Source organism: Bos indicus x Bos taurus, chromosome 8, assembly GCF_003369695.1.
Source record: "Bos indicus x Bos taurus breed Angus x Brahman F1 hybrid chromosome 8, Bos_hybrid_MaternalHap_v2.0, whole genome shotgun sequence".
Lineage (NCBI taxonomy): Eukaryota > Metazoa > Chordata > Mammalia > Artiodactyla > Bovidae > Bos > Bos indicus x Bos taurus.
Genome location: NC_040083.1, coordinates 94,334,194 through 94,360,655, shown reverse-complemented (window position 1 = coordinate 94,360,655; position 26,462 = coordinate 94,334,194). Strand labels below are relative to the sequence as shown.

Genomic DNA, 26,462 nt, shown 5'->3' with positions numbered 1-26,462 from the left:
CCATTCTGTCATCAGATTGACACACATCTTTCAGTGTTTCAGTATTCAGTGGGTTACTGTTGATCCTCCTGACCCGGGAGCTAGGCTGCCTAACTCTTAGATAATTATGGGCTACAAGCAGGCTTGAATTTGAGGCCCAGGTTTTGCTACACATCAGTTATATGACTTTAGACTTAAACTGTCTTAGTTTTACTTAGATAAGATCCTTATCTTTAAAGTGATATATATTGTGAAGTTTAAATGAGGTAATGCATGGAAGAAAACCTCATACACAGTTGCCGGTTCACAAAGAGTGATTTGTACAATAGCTTCTCCCTCATATTTCTCTTCTTGTATTATTCTTGTATTATTTACTTCTTTATTCCCTTACACCTCTCTTCTTCCCCTTCCTTATTTTCTTTCTTCCCTCTTTTCACTGGGTTCAGGAAAATTTCTGTATTTGTTCATTGATGAACTTACTATAGTAAATAAACTATTACTAAAAAAAAATTATTTGACTACTTCCAGGTAAAAGAGAGATGTAAAATGGTGTGGGAAAACAAAACCATTCTGGTAGAATTTTTCCTGAAGCGGCTTTCTGGTTATCCAAGGTTTGAGCTACTCTTTTTGTGCTAATCTTAATAATGCATGTGGTTATCCTTCTGGGAAATGGCACCTTATTCTCATCAGCATCTTAGACTCCCATCTTCACACCCCTATGTACTTCTTCCTGGGGAACCTCTCTTTTTTGGACATCTGCTACTCCACCACTTCCATTCCTCTCATGGTGGTGAGCTTCCTCTCAGAAAGAAAAGACCATCTCCTTCTCTAGCTGTGCTGTGCAGATGTTCTTTGGCTTGGCCATGGGGATAACAGAGTGTGTGCTCCTGGGCATGATGTCCTTTGACAGATATATGTCTATCTGTAACCCTCTGAGATAATTCTGTTATCATGAGCAAGGGTTCCTATGTGCCCATGGCAGCTGGCTCCTGGTTTGCAGGGGTTATCAACTCTGCCGCACGAATTGCATTTGTAGTACAGTTGCCCTTTTCCAGGAATAATGTCATCAATCATTTCTCCTGTGAAATTTTGGCTGTCATGAAACTGGCTTGTGCTGACATCTCAGGCAATGCATTCATCATGTTTGTGGCTCTGGAATTGTTCACATTGATACCCCTTCTCTTGATTGTCATCTTACTCATTAATCATTTCCAGCATTTTGAAGATCCACTCTTCTGAGGGGAGAAGCAAAGCCTTCTCTACCTGCTCTGCTCATCTGACTGTGGTTATAGTATTCTTCAGAAGCATTCTCTTCATGTACATGAAGCCCAAGTCTAAAGAGACACTCAATTCAGATGAAATGGATGCTACTGACAACTTATAACTGTGTTCTATGGAGTGATGACTCTTATGATGAGTCCTTTAATCTACAGTTTCAGAAACAAGGATGTGAAGGAAGCAGTAACACATCTATTTAATAGAAGTTTCTTCAACAAGTGAATGGAAGAAGCATAGGATTGGAAACATGTTGGACAGTGTTGAAACTTGAGAAATATGTAGTGTTTTGGTTATCTTGACTTCTTTTTGTGTTTTTTTGTATTTTATTTTATGTTTTAACTTTTTTATATTAAAAAGATCAATAATGGCATATAGCATTTCAAAGTTATTTCATGTTCTTTATAAAGAATTTGCAAGATGCAGGACAGTAGAATGAGAAGAAAAGAGTCATGTATTGCTCTAAAACTTTATGAAAAATATGCTATATTCATTGCATTGTGTGTTATATGCCCTTTTATGTTCACATTTTATGCAACATTATTTTATAGGCATTACTTCATTAAATCTTTCAAAATAAATAATTGTCTTTGTTGGGAAAAAAAATCTAAACAGAAATCTCCCAAAACACTGTACCCACATTTCAGTTGTAGTTTCCCACTAATCTACAAAGAGTCCGAAACCAGTAAATGCTATTTTCTTGTTCAGTATTTACAATATTTTTTTCCTATGGAATTTAATGATATTGAACATTTGCAACTATAGAGGGAGTGGGTAAATGGGGCTTTTGGGTGAGCCCTATGCAATCAATCAGGATGCCTTTTGTTTTTCCTTAAAATTGTTTTCAGCTTACATGATAGTATTATCATAAAGAACATTTTGCAAAATTAAAACATAGTTTGAAATTCAATCTGCTGATCCAAGTTAAAACGTGGACAAATGTTGGGTTAGATGGGAGGTCATATCAGTGTGATTTAGAAGACCAGATTCTTTGTTATCCTGAGGATCTTAATTACTTTTCTAAATCTTAGAATATCCAAGCTCTTGGTTTTAGTATATATCTGCCTTTATGTCTTATCTCTGTTACTAACTAGCATAGTGATCTTTGGAAGCAGAGGATTGGGAGATGTCAGAAGAAGATAACATTATCTTGATTTTCCTTGGCTTTCTCTTCAAATTTTCACTCTATCAAAAGAGAACACTTCTAATTTAAAGTCTAAGATGAATGATAGGTTTGTTCAAGAATGAGGAACATCCTAGGAAATTCATTTGGTTGGACACATTTTATATTGATAAATCTGTAAATTCATAGGATGTTGAGCATAACATTTTTTACATAGACAAATAAGAAAAAATGTTTGTGGAATTTGAGGTATATTTATTTTATTATTCCAAGTTTATTTTTTAATTTTAGTAGAAGGAGTATTAAACAGTCATGAACTATATTCAATTACCTCTAGCTTCGTCAACGACATTTTTGAGTGCATCGCTGGAGAGGCATTGCGCCTGGCACATTACAACAAGTGTTCAACTATCACATTCAGGGAGATCCAGACTGCCGTGTGCTTGCTGCTACCTGGGGAGCTGGCCAAACACGCCATGTCCGAGGGCACTAAGGGTGTCACCAAGTATACCAGCTCCAAGTAAATATAATATGCCTTGCCGCTGTTAAGGGAGAAGGCAATGGCACCCCACTCCAGTATTCTTGCCTGGGAAATCCCATGGACGGAAGGCCTTTTGGGCTGTAGTCCATGGGGCCACTAAGAGTCGGACATGACTGAGTGACTTCACTTTCACTTCCATCATCATCATTCACAGATTAAATCTGATGGCAAAAGTTGAGACCATTGATGTATCAGATTCATACAGTGACAAAATAAGTTATGAGAACCTATTACTTCCCATACACCGGCTCATAGAACTCCACCTACCCCAACTAAGAGTTCCAAGTAGGTGGAAAACGTCTAAACTTAGGCATGTTATGTTTGACCCATAGGATATCCCTTATAGTAATTTTGTCTTTTCTAAGAACTTGAGTCCAGCTGCTTCCAAAAACCCTCTGAGATGACTGATCTAGGTCCCAATCTTTTAACAATTTATGAATTTCCTCTAGAAAATTTATTAAAGCAAATAGAAATTTTAATGTGCATATTTCTCCTCAGAGTAGGACACCAGAAGTGTTTCCCCTTCAAAGGGTTGTGGAATCAAGATGTGGAGGAAAGAAAGGCAAGTCACCTGTTTTGATGTAGCCATGTATCAAGTTTTCTTGGCAAATACACTATCATTATGTTAAATACACTATCATAATACTGATATACTTGTTTAATACTTGAGCCTGTAAAGGGTTCTTCATTCAGAAAATTTATTATGAAAGTCTTCTATATGTTACTAATTTTTCTTAGGATTTGTGATTTGGAAAAAAAAGTTTTTTAGAAGGAATGATAACACCCCCACACTATCATATAATAATAAAATTAAATGAAATAATTTCATTCTGGTTAAGTCATCCAGAGTGTATACTGTCATTTGTAACTAAGCCATGATTGACACATGGCAAATGAGGCCCTCTTTGCTTTGGTTTGTTTGGTTTCATCCATCTTCCCCTAACCCCCATCTGCCTCTTTATTTAGGTTTCTTTGATGCAGAGTTTTTCTTTCCCTGGATTCATCATGCCATGTCTTGTCTTTCAGTCTTGTTGTTATTAGTTCTGTTTCTTGAAATTTTCTTCCCATATTCCTTCTTTCTCAAGTTTTTACTCACAAATTAAGGATCAGTTCATCTATCACCTCTCTTGGAAATTACTTCTTGATTCTGAATTGCCTTCATTTATCGGAGAAGGCAATGGCACCCCACTCTAGTACTCTTGTCTGGAAAATCCAATGGATGGAGGAACCTGGTGGGCTGCAGTCCTTGGGGTCGCTAAGAGTCAGACATGACTGAGTGACTTCACTTTCACTTTTCACTTCCATGAATTGGAGAAGGAAATGGCAACCCACTCCACTGTTCTTGCCTGGAGAATCTCAGGGATGGGGGAGTCTGGTGGGCTGCTGTCTATGGGGTCGCACAGAGTCGAACACGACTGAAGTGACTTAGCAGAAGCAACAGCAGCAACAGCATATCTCAATAGCACACCAAGTCATCATTTTTTGTTGCAGCTTTAGGTAAGTGTAAGTTTCCTAATGGGAGGGACTGGCAATGGGAAAAACTGGGTCTTGACCTGATGAGCAGAGCCTTACTCAATAAAACTTTAATCCAATTATTTGCTGATAAGTGGCATTGCATTCCCTCCCTGGTAGTTATTAGGCCTAAGGCCAACTTCAAGGCCAGATTCCCTGGAGATTCCTGAAATGGGAACTTGAGTTCTAATTTCTGGAGCTGAACTTCATGAACAGAATATGCAAACACTCACAGTTGCATGCAAGTGAATATGATTTATTTTAAAAGAGAAAAAAGTACAAAGCTCTCAGCACAAACACTCAGTCAGTTCAGTTCAGTTGCTCAGTCATGTCCAACTCTTTGCAACCCCATAGAATGCAGCATGTTGGGCTTCCCTGTCCATCACCAACTCTTGGAGCTTGTTCAAACTCATGTCCTTTGAGTCAGTGATGCCATCCAACCATCTCATTCTCTGTCGTCCCCTTCTCCTCCTGCCCTCAATCTTTCCCAGCACCAGGGTCTTTTCCAAGGAATCAGTTCTTTATATCAGGTGGTCAAAGTATTGGAGTTTCACTTTCAGCATCAGTCCTTCCAATGAATATTCATGACTGATTTGCTTTAGGATTGACTGTGGCTTGATCTCCTTGCATAGACAGCATAAACACTGAGAGGGGTAAATAGTCCCCCAGAAAGACAGGACTTACTGGCACTGATCTGTGCATTTTTGGTTGGCTCCTGTCCTTAAAATCTGTCATTTCTAACCAATCAGTTTAAAGATCACATTTTAACTTAACATCTTTATGGCCCTTGGATAGCAGGAATATCAAACCAATCTATCTTAAAGGAAATCAGTCCTGAATATTCATTGAAAGGATGGATGCTGAAGCTGAAGCTCCAATACTTTGGCTACCTGATGCGAAGAACTGACTCATTAGAAAATACCCTGATGCTAGGAAAGATTGAAAGCAGTAGGAGAAGGGGATGACAGAGAATGAGATGTTTGGATGGCATCACCAACTCAATGGAGTTTGAGCAAGCTCCAGGAGTTGATGATGGACAGGGAAGCCTGGCATACTGCAGTCCACGAAAAGGGTCACTACTGAGCAACTGAACTGAATGGTTTATATTGATCCTTAGATTAAGTTGCCACCCTTTATTATGCCCCCTGGCCATTTAAAAGTAGACCAAATGTAAGGGCTAAAGATGAATGGATCACCAGTTGTTTTTCCCTCAAGCTTATGGAACAGGTGTTAATTACTGACCTTTCCTGGATCTGAGTGCTGATAATTTATAAGAAAAAGGACACGTTTCATGAATTCAGGACAAAAGGTATAGTTTTAGGTTAATGGGGCGAGATGTTTATTGAAAACAGGACCGAAGTCTCAGAGTCCTACCCTGACTACCTAGCAATTTCTACCTCATTCCCAGTCCCTTTGTTGGATCCTCAGGAGGGGAAGCCTGACGTGGGTTTCAGAACTTTCACAACAGTAGGAGAACTTATTGGGTATTATTGTTCTCCAGTTTGTGGGTCAGCCACTTGGCAGTGTGGGATTTGATTTTATCATGGTGCTACCATCTCGCTGCAGCTTTGTCTTTGTGCAGCTTCTTCTTGTCTTTGGATGTGGTGTATCTTTTTTGGTGGGAGCCAGAGTCCTCTTCTGATGGTTGTTGAACAACTAGTCTAATGTTGGGGTTCTCTCAGGAGGAGATAAGTGCATGTCCTTCTATTCTGCCATCTTGAGCCAGAAGTCTCAATTTATTTTCATCTTTGTTCTTTACATCTCTGTGTGTGTATTGCCTAAGGATATACTTTCTTTCCTTGCCTTACTTTCTCTTCCTTCCTTTTTTCTTTCTTTATTTTTTTAAAAAATTTTCTTTTAAAGTATGTCTCAGTTTTAGAAATTTATAATATATTTATTCAAAAAGTCAGCATTTATATAAGCTAAATATATAAAGTGAATGTCTATAAAATCTATAGTTTCTAAAAAAATCTATAAAGAAATTGTGTACTGTAAATAACCATTTATACTTCAAAAATTGTGTAGGTGTGTTTGTGTGTTAATATGAGTATGTGTGTAAGAGAGACAGGGGAGGGATAGACAGAGACAGAGAGAGAGAGACAGAGAGAGAATTCAACTGGGGAAACTTTGATAACATTGCACAAGGCTCCTCCTGATTCTGTGTGAAGCAGAGTAATAGGCTTCCTGTAATTAGGTCTTCAGGGCTTTATTTCTGGAGTCTCATAAGTTTTTACATATTTCATCTATGAAGCAATTGAAAATTTTGCACAGAGGTTTAGAAACATCCTTTAGAACATTTAAATTGTGTCCCAAAGCCTGAAGCATGTTCTTTAGGTATTTGTGGGTCTCCACAATGGGGTCGTATTTCAGCCTGGGCTTCAGGGGCAAGTTGTCCTATTCCTAAAATTTATTACTAAATATTAATTTTCTTTCTATTTTGAACTAGAGGAATCTAACAATTCTTTATTTGACCTAGAGGAATTTATCCTAGTTATCATACTTGCAACCTGCATACTTCTATAGATGTCAACAAATCAGTGAATTTCTATGGCAAATGATTACTCATCAGTAGCTGCCTCTTTAGAGGTTCATGAAATGAGGAGTCATGAAAATTGGCTACATGTAAAAAAAGAAAGATAAAAATATTTATTGTTGCTCCAACCTAGAAAGAGAGTCAGAACCTGGTTTGAAGGTAAGTTATTGTAAAGACAAGAACCAAATCTTATCAACTACAAGCAAGAGTTAGACTGATGGGTTAAATGTGTCAAGTTTGAAATTAAGATGTTTTTCTCACTGAAGAGAGACTAAATATTGGAAATGGAATTTAAGGGTCTAGTCACTGAGAGCTAATAGGGAGAAATAAAGACTTTTGAGATCACAAGAGCAGTTTAACATGCAAAGGCTTTGAGCAAGGAACAGAATGGAATTTCAGTAGTTATGAATTCCTTTGTGTCAGTGTGTAGCTTTTTAGAGTAGCACACAGTATTTGAACACTCTGTTATCATTTTAGCTAATTAAGCTTCACTACACAGTAGAGAGGGAACTCTGTGTTCTGTAGCATGAAATTTCATAACAAACAAGTCTTTCCTGGTCCCCTAGCAGCAACTCTGTTTCATTTGGCTCAATCAACTGAGAGCAGGATGAACTATATGGCACATACTGTGCTAGGGATGCTTTGTGCAGAGAAAACATGTGAGGAGGAAAACTATGACCAATTTACCTTAAAGAAACCTCATATCTGAAACAGATGATTTACCAAAGCAGTGAATAGCCAGAAAGAGACCTGGTTGAGCATTATCCTAGTGTGTTTGCATACACTATTGGTGACTATTTTTAATATTTGTTTTTCTATTATTAGGTTATAACTGTAAAAATGAGTGACTTTTCTATTTATTTTTTTATGTTATAGGCTTGCTAAAAATGTTAACACAGTCTCAGTAAAAAAAAAAAAAAAATCAGCTATCTTTTTAAGACAAGGAACATACTAATGCCTCCCTAAAATCCTTTTTTTTTATGGAGTGAATTGAAACTTATGAGTGATTTTTCCTACTTGCCACTCAATTTGTTGACATCCAAAGGATCAGAGTGTGATAAAGGACTGGAGTGTTATATACTGTGATAAAGTGTATTAGGATTTGATGGTAAGATGAACATAATACCATTTGCCAGAACACTGTGTGTGACGTGATTAAACTTTTTTCGGCTGTATATACCTGGCCATGGAAAAGACAATGACTGGTTCAAAGATGTAAAAAGACTCTAACAAAAGGAAGAACCGTGATAGAGTGGCATAAAGGAAACTACCAATAGTGGAAACCATTCCTGTGGTAATTGTATAATATATACTATCTCATTTAATCTTATCAACAAATATATGGTACAGGTGCTATCTTTATCTTCATGCTATAGCTGGGGAAGGTGATGATCAGAAATATGCCCAGGCCACCCTGCTTAGTAAGGGGCAGAGATACCATTTAAACTAAGCCTACCTCCAAGGCCTGTGTTCCTAACAATATTATGGAATAAGTTTGGTAGAATATCATGTAGCATGTAGGCAGCTCATGGAACAAGGGTTTTTGTAGAGATGATTTTTATAGGTGTAGGTGTAACCTGCATTACTCAATGAACTTCACGTGTATCTACTGCCCTTTGGGGTTTCAAGTAGTTTACACAGTAACCCAGAAAACCTGAAAAATTCTAACAAAATGCAAATTTTATGAAAAGCTACAAAATATTAAGAGCTGGGAACAGGAGATTAGTTTAGAATGGAGAAATGAAGTTGAGTTTGCAGTGATGCTGAAGTGACTAATTATGTCTGGAAATTGGGAAGATAGACCTGAGATTCAGAGCAAAGTACCTTTTAAAGATAGGTGGACAAAGAATTCTTAAGAGGGACGGCTCTTTGGTCTTGTGGATGAAACAAGAATAATAGCTAACATTTATTGAGCTGTAATTTTGTTCCAGGAGTCTTACTAGCTCCTAAAGATAGTAGCACATTTAATGGAAAGGAAATGAATGGGGTAGAAGTATAGATTCTAAACCAGATCAGAGGATAGCTTGCAGTTTGATGGAGGGACAGGAGATCCATATGGGCCTGAAAATCCTAATGATACTACTGAAAGTATCTTGAATATTAAATTATGACCATATTTAAAGGACTTGTTAGTCTTTGGCAATTCCCATTTAAGGTGTGCTACTGAATAAGAACAGTTTTTAACTGTATGTAGTTGTGTCCCATGGCAGTGGATGGTTTGATGTAGTGTGCCATCAGAAAAGTGAAAGGAGAAAGGTTATACATCTCAAAGACAAGAACTCTTTAGCTTAAATGTAATTTATTTTATGGTAGGTATTATAGTCACAAGATTCAAAATGTTTAAAAGGTACTGAACAACATACAGTAAACAGCCTCCCTTCCATTTCTGTTAATGAACTATTCATTTCCTTTCTTAGAGATACCAAGGTATTCCTGTTTATTTTTCTATAGGTATTCTACATAGGAGCAAAAAAATGTTGGTATGTGTGTGTGTGCACGTGTGTGTGTGTGTGTACAGACACATATAGTGACTCAGACGGTAAAGAGTCTGCCTGCAATGCAGGAGACCCGGGTTCAATCCCTGGGTTAAGAAAGTCCCCTGGAGAAGGGAATGACAACCCACTCCAGTATTCTTGTCTGGAAAATCCCATGGACAGAGGAGTCTGCAGGCCCCAATCCATGGGGTCACAAAGAGTCAGACACAACCACGCTACTAAAACACACACGTGTGTGCATGTGCATGCGTGTGTATGTACACACACATTTATGATTCTGTTTAACACTGCCAATTTGTCCTCCACAGAGGATGCACCAATTTATGTGTTCACTGAGAATGTATAAGAATGCCTGTCTCCCTACTTTAGAAGGCAAGGTCATTAGAAATGAAACCATGGCTCATCCCTGTAAGACATCAGTGCAGTGCTACCTAGAGGATAAGTGAGTGATATTAGGAAAATTCTCTGAGCAGAAGTTCCTTACTAATTTGGTCACTAAGTTTCTTAAACATTCCTTTCAATATATATATATATGTGTGTGTATATTTTATATATATATAAACATATAAAGTACCAAATAGAGTAACAACATGTCAATTAGCAATAATAGCCTCAATTCATGTATCCATTTGTGTGTTTCTAGCTAATATATATTTTGATCTTCAAATTAATCTAAATTTGATTCTCCTAATTTATCTTGGTAGCATCTTGGAATTGTGGGGTATGCTTGTAGTTCTATCCTCATTTGGTGTTTGAGGGATAATTTAGGAGATTAGGAGCATTCTAGTTGAAAAAGTTCATTTGGATTTATCTGTAAGCTGGTGCAGAAAAACCTGAATGAACTTTTTGGCCAATGCAATAGTTACTTTTTACAAACAAATGTTTGCTCTGTATGTCAGATTGTGAAAGTAAAGAAAGAAGGTAACTCACCACTTATGGAACGGAAAAAAGGAACAAAGTGTTCAAGTTAAGGCAAACAATTGGTGAATGACAATTTAATCAGCCAGCAGAAATAAGAAAGTGGGAAATATAAGTAATGCAAAACAAGTATGTAATAAAAATAAAGTATATGGAAGGAAAGAAATGAAGTACATTTATAATTGTATTCTAAAGTGAATGGAGTCAATATGCTCATAAAAAACAATGACTGTTAAAAGAATTAACAACTTACATCCGCATATATGTTACACACACTTAGTGATCAGATATTTTTATACAATTATTATTATATTAGTTTATTTTATTATAATAAAAAATGTGACCTGTAAGTCTAAAGTTATATATTTTTGGCAGCAAGTTACTTGATCCAAGTTGAAAATGTCAACAAAAAATATGAATTCTCTTTGGGGGAGATATTATGATTTATATATATACACATAATACATGTATACACATAATCAGGGCATTTATTGAATGCGCTATTCAAATCTTTGAGATAATTTTTCTGCTAGCTATATTTAATCAATTCTATATAAATATTTATAATCAAGTTTTATTTGTGTATCTAGGATTATTTTTATATGCTTAGTTTCTGTGTTGTTTAATGTACACCTGTTTATGGCTGATAACCTTCTTCATAAATTGTGAATGTTATAATTAATTGACCTATTTTTATCACATTTTGTACTTCCCTGGGTCAGGAAGATCCCCTGGAGTAGGAAATGGCAACCCACTCCCATATTCTTGCCTAGAAAATCCCATGGACAGAGGAGCCTGGTGTTCTTCAGTGCATAGGGTCGCAAAGGACTGGACACGAGTACACACAACAAAGTAACACAACAAAGAGAGCTAAAGTTGGGCTTCCCAGGTGGCACTGGTGTAAAGATCCTGCCTGCCAAGCACAGGAGATGTAAGAGATGCAGGTTCAATCCCTGGGCCAGAAAGATCCCCTGGAGTAGGAAATAGCAACCCACTCCAGTATTCTTGCCTGGATATCAATATCATAAACATAGAATTTAAGTTTAAAATACAAAATGTGATAAAAATTAATTGTAACATTCACAATGTATGAAGTTTATCAGCCATAAATAGGTATACACTAAACAACACAGAACTAAGCTTATAAAAATAATTCTAGATATACAAGTAAAACTTGATTCAGTTCAGTTCAGTTCAGTAACTCAGTTATGTCAGACTCTTTGCTACCCAATGGACTGCAGCATGCCAGGATTTCCTATCCATCACCAACTCCCGGAGCTTGCTCAAACTCATGTCCATCAAATCAGTGAAATCATCCAACCATCATTATATAGAGTTAATTAAATATAGATAACAGAAAATAATCTCAAGGATTTGAATAGGGCATTTAATAAACCTGATTATGTGTATACATGTATTGTTGTGTGTGTATATACATACATATAAATAATATATCTCCCCAAAGAGAATTCATATTTTTTGTTGACATTTACAACATGGATCAAGTAAGTGGAACCCCAAAATATATACCTTTAGAATTACAGGTCACATTTTTCATCATAATAAAATGAATTAGATATAATAAAATGGAATAAAAGTATCTGATCACTAGGTATGCATATCTAGATAACACTTGGATTAAAGACAGAAGGAGAAAAAAAATATCTGGAAACCAGTAACAAGAACATTTCATATAGAAATCTACAAAGCGTTTTAAATGACTCAGAGCTAGGAAGAGGATAAAGGTAAAATATTAAGAAATAGTTTTTCTTATTTCATGAAATTATAAAATACCAAATAAGCCTAAAGAAATTTACAAACACAAAAACCTACATTAATGAAACAAAGTGGAAAGGACAAATCTCTTCAAAAGTATTAAAACTTTTTTTTGGAGAAAACTTGTAATAGGGGAAAACCTCTTGTGAAACACATGAAAAGAGAAATCAATTAAGAATAGTAGTGAAAAAGTAGATAGAACTACTCATAAGGGGAGACTACAGAATTATGAAGAATTATACACTAATAGGTATAGTTTTGTCACAGAAATGAATAATTTCATTCAAAATATAAAGAATTAAAGTGTTCTCAAATCACCATTTTGAACTCTTCTTTCTGACTAATCCCCTATTTTGGTCTGATATTTCTTTTGAAATATTAGTATTGTCTATTAGATTATAAGATATTCTAGACCGTGAGTCAAGTTTCTGCAAAATGGGCAATTAAGTTTGAACTCCACAGCCATACGGCTTGAATTCAAGTTCTGGCTCAACCACTTATTTAGCTATGACCTTGACCTTGACCTTAAGCAAATTACTCATTTTCTCCCTTTTTATAATGAAAATGACAATGCTAATAATAGCAATAATTGCCTAATAGGGTTGCTTCTCAGACTAAATTAGGTAATGTATAAATAAAATAATTAGTAGTCATTTGGTCCTTGACTGTATTCATTTATTCAACAAATATTTCTGAACCTCTTATCTCTGTGTCTGTTATATTGTAGATACTGGTATTGTAGAAGTAAATAAGAAAAAGTCCCTGACTTAATGAATTTTTCATGCTAATGGACAAGACAGATAATAATTATAGCAGTATAGCATGGAAAAGTGACAAGATCATTAATCTATTGTGTGTGGGGTTGTTGTTGTTTAGTCACTAAGTTATGTCCAACTCTTTGTGACCCCATGGACTGTAGCCCACCAGGCTCTTCTGTCCATGCGATTTTCAGGCGAGAACATTGGAGTGAGTGGCCCTTTCCTTCTCCAGTGGTGCTTTGTAGCCAATAAAAACAGTTTACTTTTCAGTTACACATAATGCAATACTCGTATTTGTTTTAAACCTTGGTTAACTTGTGGTGACAAATATGACCAAAAGCTCAGGCTTCAGCAACGAAGACTTGGATTTGAATCTTACCTCTGCTCTAAATTTACCTTTAATTGAGTTTACTCAATGTTTTTGCTTTGATTTATTTATTGTAAAATGTGGATGATGATACCTCTCTCCCAGAACCTTGATGAGATTCAATAAATTGCATGGCATATTGCTTGTAGCTTGAAAATATGTTCATTTCTCTTCCCTTCCCCTCTCTATTCTATTTGGTCCACTTTATTTCTTTTCTTCCTTCTTTGGTCTATTCCTTTTTATATTTTCTTTTCTTCCTATGAGTATATGGTACTTCTACACTGGTACATAGTTGAATATAATCATACTAGAATACATATTTCATCTTAACATATTCTAATATATTACAGGTGAAAAAGAAACCATACGATGGAATGGGAAAACCAAACCATTCTGGTGGAATTTTTTCTGAAGGGGCTTTCTGGTTATCCAAGGCTTGAGCTACTCTTTTTTGTGGTAGTCTTAATAATGTATGTGGTCATCCTTCTGGGGAATGGTACCCTTATTCTCATCAGCATCTTAGACTCCCACCTTCACACCCCTATGTACTTCTTCCTGGGGAACCTCTCCTTCCTGGACATCTGCTACACCACTGTCTTCATTCCCTCCGTGCTGGTGAGCTTCCTCTCAGTAAAAAAGACCATCTCCTTCTCTGGCTGTGCTATGCAGATGTTCCTTGGCTTGGCCATGGGGACAACAGAGTGTGTGCTCCTGGGCATGATGGCCTTTGACCGGTATGTGGCTATTTGCAACCCTCTGAGATATTCTGTCATCATGAGCAAGGGTTCCTATGTGCCCATGGCAGCTGGCTCCTGGATCGTAGGAATTGTCAACTCTACAGTACAAACTGGGTGTGTAGTACAATTGCCCTTCTGCAGGAATAATGTCATCAATCATTTCGCCTGTGAAATTCTGGCTGTCATGAAATTGGCCTGTGCTGATATCTCAGGTAACGAGTTCATCATGCTTGTGGCCACAACCTTATTCACAATGACACCATTATTGTTAATCATTATCTCTTACACATTAATTATTATCAGCATCCTCAGAATTCGCTCTTCTGAGGGGAGAAGCAAAGTCTTCTCTACCTGCTCAGCCCACTTGACTGTGGTGATAATATTCTACGGAACCATTCTCTTCATGTACATGAAGCCCAAGTCTAAAGAGACACTTAATTCAGATGACATGGATACTACTGACAAACTTGTATCTTTTTTCTATGGAGTGATGACTCCTATGATTAATCCTTTAATCTATAGTCTCAGGAACAAGGATGTGAAGGAAGCAGTAAAACATTTACTGAGAAGAAAAAATTTTAATAAGTAAATGGAAAAGGGACAGGTAACTTTTATAATCACAATGTAGAAATCAATTTTGTAGGTTAGTCGCTGAGTCTTCTCCAACTTTTTTGCAACCCAGTGGACTGTAGCCCACCAGGCTCCTCTGTCTATGGGATTTCCTAGGCAAGAATATGAATGGGTTGCCATTTTCTTCTCCAGGGGATCTCCCTGATCCAGGGATCAAACCCTCATCTCCTGCATTGCAGACGGATTCTTTACCACTGAGCAACCTAGGAAGCCCCTCATATCCAACTGCTGCTGCTGCTACTGCTGCTAAGTCGCTTCAGTCGTGTCCGACTCCGTGTGACCCCATAATCGGTAGCCCACCAGGCTCCCCCATCCCTGGGATTCTCCAGGCAAGAACACTGGAGTGGGTTGCCATTTCCTTCTCCAGGAGGCATTAATTATTCTTTTCTACTTTCAACATATCTTCTTTGGCAGTTTTCTTTTAAAATATATATACCTTCTGATACATGGGATCTAACTGCTTTGGTCTTACAACCAAATACCTGATATTTAAAGCTGTAAATATAAATAACTTCTGAGTCAAATTACCCACTGATAAAAATAGAGCTATATCTTTTTCTCTGTTCCATTGGCTCACTATCCATGAAGTATTCAATGTATTGCCAATTCAAGAAGAATCTGTTATTAAGAAATGTCAATCTATCTTTTAGGTGGTTTTTACATTTGATTTTTATCTGGGGTTTATATTTCTTTCCTCTGTTTGTAACCTTCAATCTTTAAAAAAATAACCTCTGTCATTTTATTTCTTTTTATTTAAAATATTTATTTATTTGGCTCTGTTGGATCTTAGTTGCAGCATGTGGGATATTGCAGCACATGAACTTTCTAGTTATGGCATGTGGACTCCAGAGCTCATGGTCTCAATAGTTGTAGCACTTAGGCTTACTGGGCTTGGTTGTCCCAGGTATGTGGGATTTTAGTTCTCCAATCAGAGATCGAACCCATGTCCCTTTCACTGCAAGTCAGGTTCCCAACTATTGTACCATAAAGGAAGTCCTTATTTCTTCTTGATCTGAGTTGCACACTTCAGATTTTCATCTTAGACTTTAATGTTTATTTTAATATTACATCTCTTCTCTCTGTAACTGTTATCATATTAGCCTCTGAATTTTAAATTTTATTTAGATTTGATTATGTTTATTTTAGAATTAAAATAAAAAAAACTTTGAGGTACTAAGTTACTTGGTTTTATTTCTCTTTGATTGCTTTAGCTTTCTAATGCTAACAAAAATCCCATAATACTTAATTGTTCATTTTTGTTTAGATTTTAAAATATTCTTATTTTTCTATCTTATCCTTTAATTCTTTTTAATCCTTGTATTTATTTTCACCATAAGGATGGCATACATTTTTCCCCTTATATTTCACAAATGAAGCAGTGAGGTAAAAATGCTACAAATTAGATTTTGAGTTGTCACTGAAAATTATGTAATGCCTATCCATAATAGTAACTTTGTATGGATCTATGAACATTCAGGCAGTAATTCACTAGAATAGTCATTATTTCTGGCAGCTCCTCATTAGGATACTAATACTGTATCATCTGTTTATTTAAAAACTGTTATTTTCTTCATTATAGAGGGACTGATAATCAACTTACCTAAAATGATAAGTAAGCATTAAATAACAAGTAAAAAATATGAGCCCCAAACAAAGAAACTTAGTTTTCCCACTGAAAATGTTAGTGTTTCATCAGAAAATCACTTTAAAAAATAATTAAAATATTTAAAAGTACAATTTAAAAAGTTATATAATATTTAGTTATCACTAAATATGGCTATATTTTCCATGTTGTAAGTACATATTTCTAGAGAAGCCTGGTTGCAGTCCATGGGGTCGAAAAGAGTTGGACACGACTGAGCGACTTCACTTTCACTTTTCACTTTCACACATTGGAGAAGGAAATGGCAACCCACTCCAGGGTTCTTGCCTGGAGAATCCCAGGGATGGGGGAGCCTGGTGGGCTGCCCTCTATGGGGTCGCACAGAGTCGGACACGACTGAAGCGACTTAGCAGCAGCAGCAGCACCCTGTGTTATACTCAGTAGTTTCTATCTCGCACTTGCCTGCCCATATATCCTGCCCCACTCAATACCACTGGTAAGCCCTCATTTGTTCTGTTTGTTGTTGTTCAGTTGAGAAGTCACATCCAACTCTTTGTGATCCCATGAACTGCAGCACGTCAGGCTTCCTTGTCCTTCACTATCTCCTGGAGTTTGATCAAACTCATGTCCGCTGAGCTGGTGATTCCATCCAACCATCTCATCATCTGTCGCCCCATTTTCCTTCCATCCTCAATCTTTCCCAACATCAGGGTAGAGGGGAGATCTAGGTCTGTGAGTCTGCTTCTTTTCTGTTACATTCAGTAGTCTGTTGTATTTTTTAGGTTCCATGTATAAGTGATATCATATCACTTTTTCTTTGTCTGACTTGTTTCACTTGCATAATGCCCTCTGAGACCATCCATATTGCTGCAAACCGCAAATCTTTTGATCTAAGTGTAAGGTCAGATATTACACATATCCTAGAGGAAAACATAGGCAGAACATTCTTTGACATAAATTGCAGCAATAATTTTTTTTGGATATGTATCTTAAAGGAAATAAAAGTAGAAATAAAAAAATGGGGCCTACTTAAATGTAAAGGCTTTTGCACAGTAAAGGAAACCATCAGCAAAATGAAAAGACCTCTTAGTGAATAGGGGAAATATTTGTAAATCATATGACCAATAAAGGATTAATATCCAGTATATATAAGTTAATCATACAGCTCAACCTCAAAAAAGAAAACAACCTGATTTAAAAATAAGCAGAAGAACTGAATAGATATTTTTCAAGAGAGGAAACGCAGATGGCCAACAGGTACATGAAGAGATGCTCAGCATAGCTAATTATCAGGGAAATTCAAATCAAAATCATGAGATATCACCTCCCACATATCAGAATGGCTGCCATCAAAAAGAACATAAATAACAAATGTTGATGAGAATGTAGAGAAAAGGGAACCCTTGTACACTGTTGGAGGGAATATAAATTTGTGCAGCCACTGTGGAAGACAATATGGAAATTTCTCAAAAAACTAAAAATAGAACTACCATATGACCTAGCAATTCTACTCCTGGATATACATCCAGAAAACACAAAAACTCTAATTGAAAAAGATATGTGCACCCCAATGTACATAGTGGCACTATTTGCAATAGCCAAGACTGTATATTGTCATCCTGCTTATTTAACTTATATGCAGAGTACATTATGTTAGATGCTGGGCTGGATGAATCAAAAGCTGGAAGCAAGATTGCTGGTAGAAATATCAACAACCTTAGATATGCAGATGTTACCACTTTAATGGCAGAAAGCAAAGAGAAACTAAAGAGCTTCCTGATAAAGGTGAAAGACGAGAGTGAAAATGCTGGCTTAAAACTCAGTATTCAAAAATGAAGATCATGGCATCTGGTCCCATCACTTCATGGCAAAGAGATGGGAAAAAAGTGGAAACAGTGATAGATTTCATTTTCTTGGGCTCCAAAATCATTGCAGATAGTGACTGCAGCCATGAAATTAAAAGGTGCCTGCTTCTTGGAAGAAAAGTTATGACAAGCGTAGACAAGTATATATATATATATTTTTTAACAAATTAGATTGCTTCTGAATGAGTCAGGATATGAGGAACTAAGGTTCTAGAGAGCAAGTTAAACCTACCAAGACATTCTATTCTGAACTGAAGGGAGGCCAAGTTTCTGAATTAAGGAAGTTAAATGATCTCAACAGATATAATTCATTTACCACATGAAGCACTTGCTAATTTTTAGGCTGCCCAGAGTAAGAGTGCTGTAAATTGAGCAAAAGGAGGTTAAATATGTTAAGTTAGGTTTTATCAGTCCCACAGTGGGTATGAGATAAAAACTGAAGTCCATTGACTCTTGAAAGGGAAATCTCCCTTGTACAAACTCCAGGTTCTCAGTTTGGAACTTAAAGGGATAAATCTAAAATAGGAGATGAAACAGATTTTTGGCCAAGTTCTACAAAATCTGAAATCCATCTCTACCTTGTCTCAGTGACTCTTTGGATTAAAGCAGTCTTTCTCAATCTAGGCTTGTATCAAAGGATAAGGGAAATTCTCTTTGTATAAATAAAACATCATCCAGTGATTATATGTTTTTTATGTATGAAAACTGGTAAGATATAAGATCAAAAGATAAAAACAGATGATTGAAAGTCTCTCAGGATGATCCAAATATAGAAGTTACCAGATCTATTTGAAAAGAACCAGTGTTAACATGTACCTTTACATACATTATAAGATGACGAGTTCACTAGAGAATTTGATATTATATTAAATCGTCAAGTAGATATTATAGAGCTGAAAAATACAGCCAGAATGAGGAACTAGAGATGGATTTACCACAACTTAGACCAAGTTGAAGAAAGGCTTAACAAATTGAAAGGTTAATCAGTAGAAATATCCAGACTGATGTATGGAGAAAAAAAGAATGGAAAATAGAGAAAGGAGTGTAAGAGCTTATATGGGTCGTGTTGGAAAAGACTAGTATGTATAGCTGAACACTCAGGGGGAGAGGAAAAAGGGGAAATGGGGTAGAAAAGAAATTGGCTAATACTGAATGATTTTTTCAAACTTATGAAAGACATCAAGCCTTAAACTCAAGAAGATCTATAATGTTAAGAAGGGTAAATAAAAAGAAAGCCACATTTAAGAATCTCTTTGTAAGATTTTAGAAAACCAATAATAAAAATGAATATAAAATTCAGTCAAAGTAAATAACAGACATTTTTCCTCAAAGAAATAGAGCCCAAGAAAACAATCTAGAGCCCAAATCTCACCTTGTGGCCATTTTAAAGTGGAATAAGAATGTTTTATCTTCTATTACTCTGATAACTGAGATAATTGTAGAGATTGCTGAAAATGAATGGGTCACATTACAAGCTCAGAGGCTAATTTGGGATGGCATCTCTACAGTTCTATTAATTGGAATGTTTGCTATATAGTTCAAGGGCCATCTGCAGAGGAATGGAATAGGCAAATAGGCCCCTCTAGTTCTGCTTGCACAGATATTTCTCAAGAATCAGGCCTTTTACTTAGCCAAGTGCCTTGAAATAATTACAAAAATTTTACTATTGTTTTTTTTTTGCCCTGAATTTCTTAATTGAACTTGGAGAATTACACCCAGGAGAAATGGAAACTTTGGTAACTTCTTTAGGTTTCAGAATAACAAAGTTAAATTGTTAAGGGAGTTGGAAGGTCCCTAAAGCAGTAGGAGACTTTAGTAGTGAAGTTCTAGGGATTGCCCTTTGGACGATTTTGGAGAAAGTCATAGGGGGTGATTTGGGCAGAACAAATCTTCAGATCATTATTTCTCTTAAGAAATTATTAAACAGTTTTTAATTAACATGTGCTATGTATGTTGACACAGTGAGTCAGGCAAGATTTGGGTTGATTTTTTGCCAACTAGGAATATCCATGTCCTTTTCTAGTGTAATCTTCTGAGTAAAAATACCTCTGCACAACCCACTTTAATACAGTTTTCATAGAATACTATCAAAATTGCAAGTTTTAGAATCTTTTACTCTTTTGAGCACTACACTGGACTGTCAAGAAAGACTTTGCTGAAGATCACCTTTAAATATTGAAGCACACTTTAACCAAAAGTGAAGATGTGCATTCCATGTGCTGAGGTAAATGGGAACAGACATTAGCCATCTCCTTCTGAAATCTCAGATTTACAAAATATATTAATAGATCTTAGCTATGCCAGGAAACCAGAATAAAGGAAACCAGAATAAAGATATTTACTTTAAAAAGAAACACTAGGTTGCTTCCAGGTCCTGGCTATTATAAACAGTGCTGCGAGGAACATTGGGGTACACGTATCTCTTTCAATTCTTGTTTCCTCAGTGTGTATGCCCAGCAGTGGGATTGCTGGATCATAAGGCAGTCCTATTTCCAGTTTCTTAAGGAATCTCCACACTGTTCTCCATAGTGGCTGTACTAGTTTGCATTCCCACCAACAGTGTAAGAGAGTTTCCTTTTCTCTACACCCTCTCCAGCATTTATTGCTTGTAGACTTTTGGATCGCAGCCATTCTGACTGGGGTGAAATGGTACCTCATAGTGGTTTTGATTTGCATTTCTCTGATAATGAGTGATGTTGAGCATCTTTTCATGTGTTTGTTAGCCATCTGTATATCTTCTTTGAAGAAATGTCTATTTAGTTCTTTGGCCCATTTTTTGATTGGGTCATTTATTTTTCTGGAATTGAGCTGTAGGAATTGCTTGTATATTTTTGAGATTAGTTGTTTGTCAGTTGCTTCATTTGCTATTATTTTCTCCCATTCTGAAGGCTGTCTTTTCACCTTGCTTATAGTTTCCTTTGTTGTGCAGACGCTTTTAAGTTTAATTAGTTCCCATTTGTTTATTTTTGCTTTTATTTCCAATATTCTAGATGTCCATCAGCAGATGAATGGATAAGAAAGCTATGGTACATATACACAATGGAGTATTACTAAGCCATTAAAAAGAATACATTTGAATCAGTTCTAATGAGGTGGATGAAACTGGGGCCTATTATACAGAGTAAAGTAAGCCAAAAAGAAAAACACCAATACAGTATACTAATGCATATATATGGAATTTAGAAAGATGGTAACAATAACCCTGTATACGAGATAGCAAAAGAGACTGATGTATAGAACAGTCTTTTGGACTCTGTGGGAGAGGGAGAGGGTGGGATGATTTGGGAGAATGGCATTGAAATATGAGCAATATCATATATGAAACAAGTCGCCAGTCCAGGTTCGATGCACGATACGAGATGCTTGGGGCTGGTGCACTGGGATGACCCAGAGGGATGGTATGGGGAGGGAGGAGGGAGGAGGGTTCAGGATGGGGAACACATGTATACCTGTGGCGGATTCATTTAGATATTTGGCAAAACCAATACAATATTGTAAAGTTTAAAAATAAAATAAAATAAATAAATAAATAAAAAGAAACACTAGTTGGTAGGAAAAATATTGAGATGAAGAAATGAGTTTTGAAGGTGGGATAAAACTTTTGACTATGTGTGTTCCAGAGTTTCTCATTTGCCTAGACAAGTCATTGAACTCCCTCAAGTATATGTCAACTATTTTTTTGCATTAAAAATTTTTTAATGAAAAATAGTTGATTTACAATTTGTGTCAGTGTCTAGTGTATGGCAAAGTGATTCAGTCAAATATATCCACATATTCTCTTTCATTAGGGTTTATTATAGGATTTACATATATTATAGTTCCCTGAATTATCTGTCAATTTTAAAATGAGAAGGTTGGGTTAGGAGTTTAGAGTCTATTCTGGCTCTGACATTTAGCAAGAAAGAGAAGGATTTGTTGAAAAAAGTTTAATTATCTTAGCATTGTAATCAGAAATCATTTAGAGAAAGAGAAAATATAAAGTGACTTGGAGTAGGTGAGACCCTGACAAAGATGTAAGATAAGTATACCTGTGGCGGATTCATTTCGATATTTGGCAAAACTAATACAATATTGTAAAGTTTAAAAAAAAAAAAAAAGAATGAGAGAATGAGTGGGACTCCATCTGGATGAGAAAAGGAGAAGACTTCGTTGTTTTGTTTCTAAAAGTAGACAGAAGAGCAGGTGAAGGGAGAAGGAACACGAGGGCCCAGAGCCAGAAAAAGAAAACTGAGTGCTGGGTGGGGAAAACCCAATAGAGAAACCCTCAGTGGAGTGGAGGTATATTCTGACCAAAGTGGATGTTAGAGACTAGACATGTCTAACTTTTGCCTTTCTGGAAATAATTGGTAAAGTGTTTCATTTTCATACATGGATTGGAGGTTGAAATTTTAATAAATTTTGAAAAATTTGCTATGTTTTAAAAATCTGAGTCAATGTGGGCCAGCACTGTAGCAGCACAGAGGCAATTATGCTTCAGGAAAGCAGGGAGAACGTGAAATCATAAACCACTATTGTGGTTCTGTGAAACATTAAAGCGATCATGGAATTGGGGTTATGGAGGGAGAATTTAAAGCAAGTTAATCTAGATCTTGCAAATCTGCACACAGTAGAAGCTGTTACCCTTCAGTTGTGTCCAACTCTTTGTGACCCCATGGATCGTAGCCCGTGAGGCTCCTCTGTCCATGGCATTTTCTTAACAAGCATACTGGTGGGAGTTGCCATACACTCCTCCAGGCTTTCTTCTTCTCCCATGAATCAAACTTGTGTCTCTTGCATCGCTTGCAGATTCTTTACTGCTGAGCCACCAGAGAGCCGGTAAAATCACATTTCAAAGAGGTCAAGTGATTTGCTAAATTTTGCATGCCAGTAAATATCATGGTTGGTTTCAGAGCCTAAAATCTCACACTCTGAGGATAGTGCTCTAATTCTTACAGAAGATGACCTTTTGGAAACTATTTCTTCCTCTTCTAAGAGCACAAGTGATCATTGTCTTTTTCACATCTCATTGTATATCAAATACTTAAAACTAAGAGCTAATCATTTTGTTTCTTAATTCAACTGGTTTCTTTAAGATCAGAGAAATGATCAGAGAACTTTGCAGATGTATATAACAAGTTCAGAGGTCTTCAGGCTTTTATGTTGACACAGAGAACCAAAGGGAAAATGCATTTATCTTAACACATATCAAAAACTTGCCATGTTCAAAGCAGCCATGTGTAATTAAAAATCTAAAACATGACGTTACTTTGCTAGTATTGTGAGGAACAATCTCTTCACAAGCTCAGCATCCACTGCAGCGGCAATAGGGATGTGCATATCTGGGTATAGTCAGTGTGATATACTTGAACAACGTAACTGTGTACAAAAAATGAAGCTGTACTTATGATGTATGGCATACAGTTTTGATACCTAATTGAAATATTCAAGAAAGTTAAGATTAGAGCCGGGAAGGAAAGGTACTTCAGGTAGATAATTGTATATTAAAATATATAAAAAATAAGTTTGCATGCTAAGAATGTGGACCCACAGAGTGGTTGTTTTAGACAAAAGGGTAGAAGTAGTGTTGGAAGATGAGATCAGAGAATTAGGCAACGATGAGAATGTGAGGCTTGTGTAATTTGTGACTGAATTTGTTTGAACTCTATTTTGAAAGACAGTGGTTTTCAAACATACTTCCATATGTGATCAGTTGTGAGATATATTGTAAATAATTTGCTTTACATTATGAAGTAGTTACCTTTGTAATAAAGGATGGGTTCAAGATTATTCCATAGTCAAAAATACCTTCTTGAAGACAGATAGCACATAGTATTAGAGTGAGTGGATCCTGCTGATCTCCTGTTTATATTCCTTAGTGTGTGGCATTTCCATCTGTTTTTTTTTTTTTTTTCCCCCATATAATGTGAAACTTTTTGAATTGCAACCAAAACCTTTCCTGTTTCAACTTTTACAACCACAAAAAAATGTTTCTTTGCCCAGAAACTTCTTCTGATCTTTAACTTGACTGAGGCCAGTTCATATTTTGATTAAAAAAAATCTCAAAGTATCTTACGAAGCAATACCCCTGACATAGGTTAGCATTTGTCTCTGTGTTTGCCTAGTATCTTGGGGAATATGTATATCATGTTATTGTAACTTTTAATTTACAAGAGTGTGTTTTCATTTGATTTTGTTTTGCCTGAGAGAAGAACTTGTATAATCTCACTCTAGATTCTCAGTGCCTTAGAGTGTATTCAGTAAATGTTGGATTAATGAGTGAATATTGCTAGTAATATTGGAAGGCAATGCTCCCTTTAAAGTTCCTCCAACAAAAACTCCTTGAAAAGTTGGTAGAGTGTAAATTTTAAACATAGACCATGTGTACTTTTATTCACTATTCCAGATGAACAAAGAAGAATAAAATGGACAAGACAAATGCAACAGTCATTTCTAATTTTATTTTTCTGGGATTTACTCACTATCCCAAAGTTGAAATCACCATATTTGTGTTGTGCTTACTGATGTACTTGATCACCTTACTGGGTAATATTATTCTGATCGTGGTTAGTGTCCTGGATTCTCACCTACACACACCCATGTACTTCTTCCTCAGCAACCTGTCATGTCTGGACATCTGGTATACTTCTTCTGCCCTGACTCCAATTCTGGGCAAATTTTATTTCAGGGAAAAACACCATCTCATTCTCAGAGTGTGTTGCTCAGATGTACTTCTCTCTGGCCATGGGCTCAACTGAGTGTGTGCTCCTGTCTGTGATGGCATATGACCGTATGTAGCCATCTGCAACCCCCTGAGATACCCCATCATCATGAACAAGAAGATTTGTGTTCAGATTGCAGCTGGCTCGTGGGTGACAGGCTCCTTCACTGCCCTGGTGGAAACTGTGTCTGTGTTGCAGCTGTCACTGTGTGGAAGTGGTGTCATCAATCATTTCACTTGTGAGATTCTGGCCGTCCTGAAACTGGCTTGTGTAGACACTTCCAAGGTGCAGTTAATCATGCTGGTGATCAGTGTACTTCTTCCTATGCCAATGCTCCTCATTTGTATTTCTTATGCATTCATCCTCTCTAGCATCCTAAGAATCAGCTCATTGGATGGTCGAAGCAAAGCTTTTCCAACATGTGCAGCCCACCTGAGTGTAGTGGTTTTATTCTATGGGACAGCTCTCTCCATGTACCTGAAGCCATCAACTATGGATTCACAGGAAATAGATAAATTTGTAGCCTTGGTATATGCTGGCTTAACCCTCATGTTGAATCCTATCATTTATAGTTTACGGAACAGAGAAGTGAAAGTGGCTGTGAAAAAATTGCTGGTTAGGAATTCTCTTTGTGCTCTTTCAGTCTCTAGTAGCACATAATATCTGTAAATATTAAGGATATTTAGTGCTTTCTATATATATCAGGAGATAATTGGGGTAGACACTCATTTTTATTTATTTATTTATTTTTTGACACTCATTTTTAAATGTGATGTGTAATTTTCTAAGTCTCTTCTTTGACTAATCACTGAAAGTCTAAGTAATATCAATGTATCATACATAAGTTTATCTGATCTTAAACAAATAGTCTCATGATGACAAATTTTAATTTTTATTGGGGGTAAATTAAAAGACGCTTACTCCTTGGAAGGAAGGTTATGACCAACCTAGATAGCATATTCAAAAGCAGAGACATTACTTTGCCAACAAAGGACCGTCTAGTCAAGGCTATGGTTTTTCCTGTGGTCATGTATGGATGTGAGAGTTGGACTGTGAAGAAGGGTGAGCGCCGAAGAATTGATGCTTTTGAACTGTGGTGTTGGAGAAGACTCTTGAGAGTCCCTTGGACTGCAAGGAGATCCAACCAGTCCATTCTGAAGGAGATCAGCCCTGGGATTTTTTGGAAGGAATGATGCTGACGCTGAAACTCCAGTACTTTGGCCACCTCATGTGAAGAGTTGACTCATTGGAAAAAACTCTGATGCTGGGAGGGATTGCGGGCAGGAGGAGAAGGGGATGACAGAGGATGAGATGGCTGGATGGCATCACCGACTCGATGGACATGAGTCTGAGTGAACTCTGGTTGTTGGTGATGGACAGGGAGGCCTGGCGTGCTGTGATTCATGGGGTCACAAAGAGTCTGACATGACTGAGTGACTGATCTGATCTGATAGGGCTAAATATAATTATTTTTGTTGTCTTAGTGATATTTTTATTTCTTTCTAAAATTTTTAAAAATTGAAATATATTGATTAATATTGTTTCCAGTGTATAACAAAATAATTCAATTATGTGTGTGTGTGTATTCTTTTTCAGATTCTTTTCCAAAGTAGGTTATGATAAGATATTGAATATATTTCCCCATGTTTATA

At 36.5% G+C, this 26,462-nt stretch overlaps 1 protein-coding gene and 2 pseudogenes across 1 annotated transcript; all 3 read left to right on the top strand.

The window, feature by feature from the left end:
- Positions 1–525: 525 nt before the first annotated feature.
- LOC113897613 lies at positions 526–1,762 on the top strand (annotated as a pseudogene).
- Positions 1,763–11,631: 9,869 nt separating this feature from the next.
- LOC113897612 (olfactory receptor 13C2-like) lies at positions 11,632–14,712 on the top strand. Its single transcript, XM_027550428.1, has one exon. It carries the CDS (start codon positions 13,647–13,649, stop codon positions 14,601–14,603), a length of 957 nt encoding a protein of 318 aa, XP_027406229.1. The 5' UTR covers positions 11,632–13,646; the 3' UTR covers positions 14,604–14,712.
- A 6,941-nt stretch (positions 14,713–21,653) lies between these two features.
- LOC113897610 lies at positions 21,654–25,757 on the top strand (annotated as a pseudogene).
- Positions 25,758–26,462: the final 705 nt, after the last annotated feature.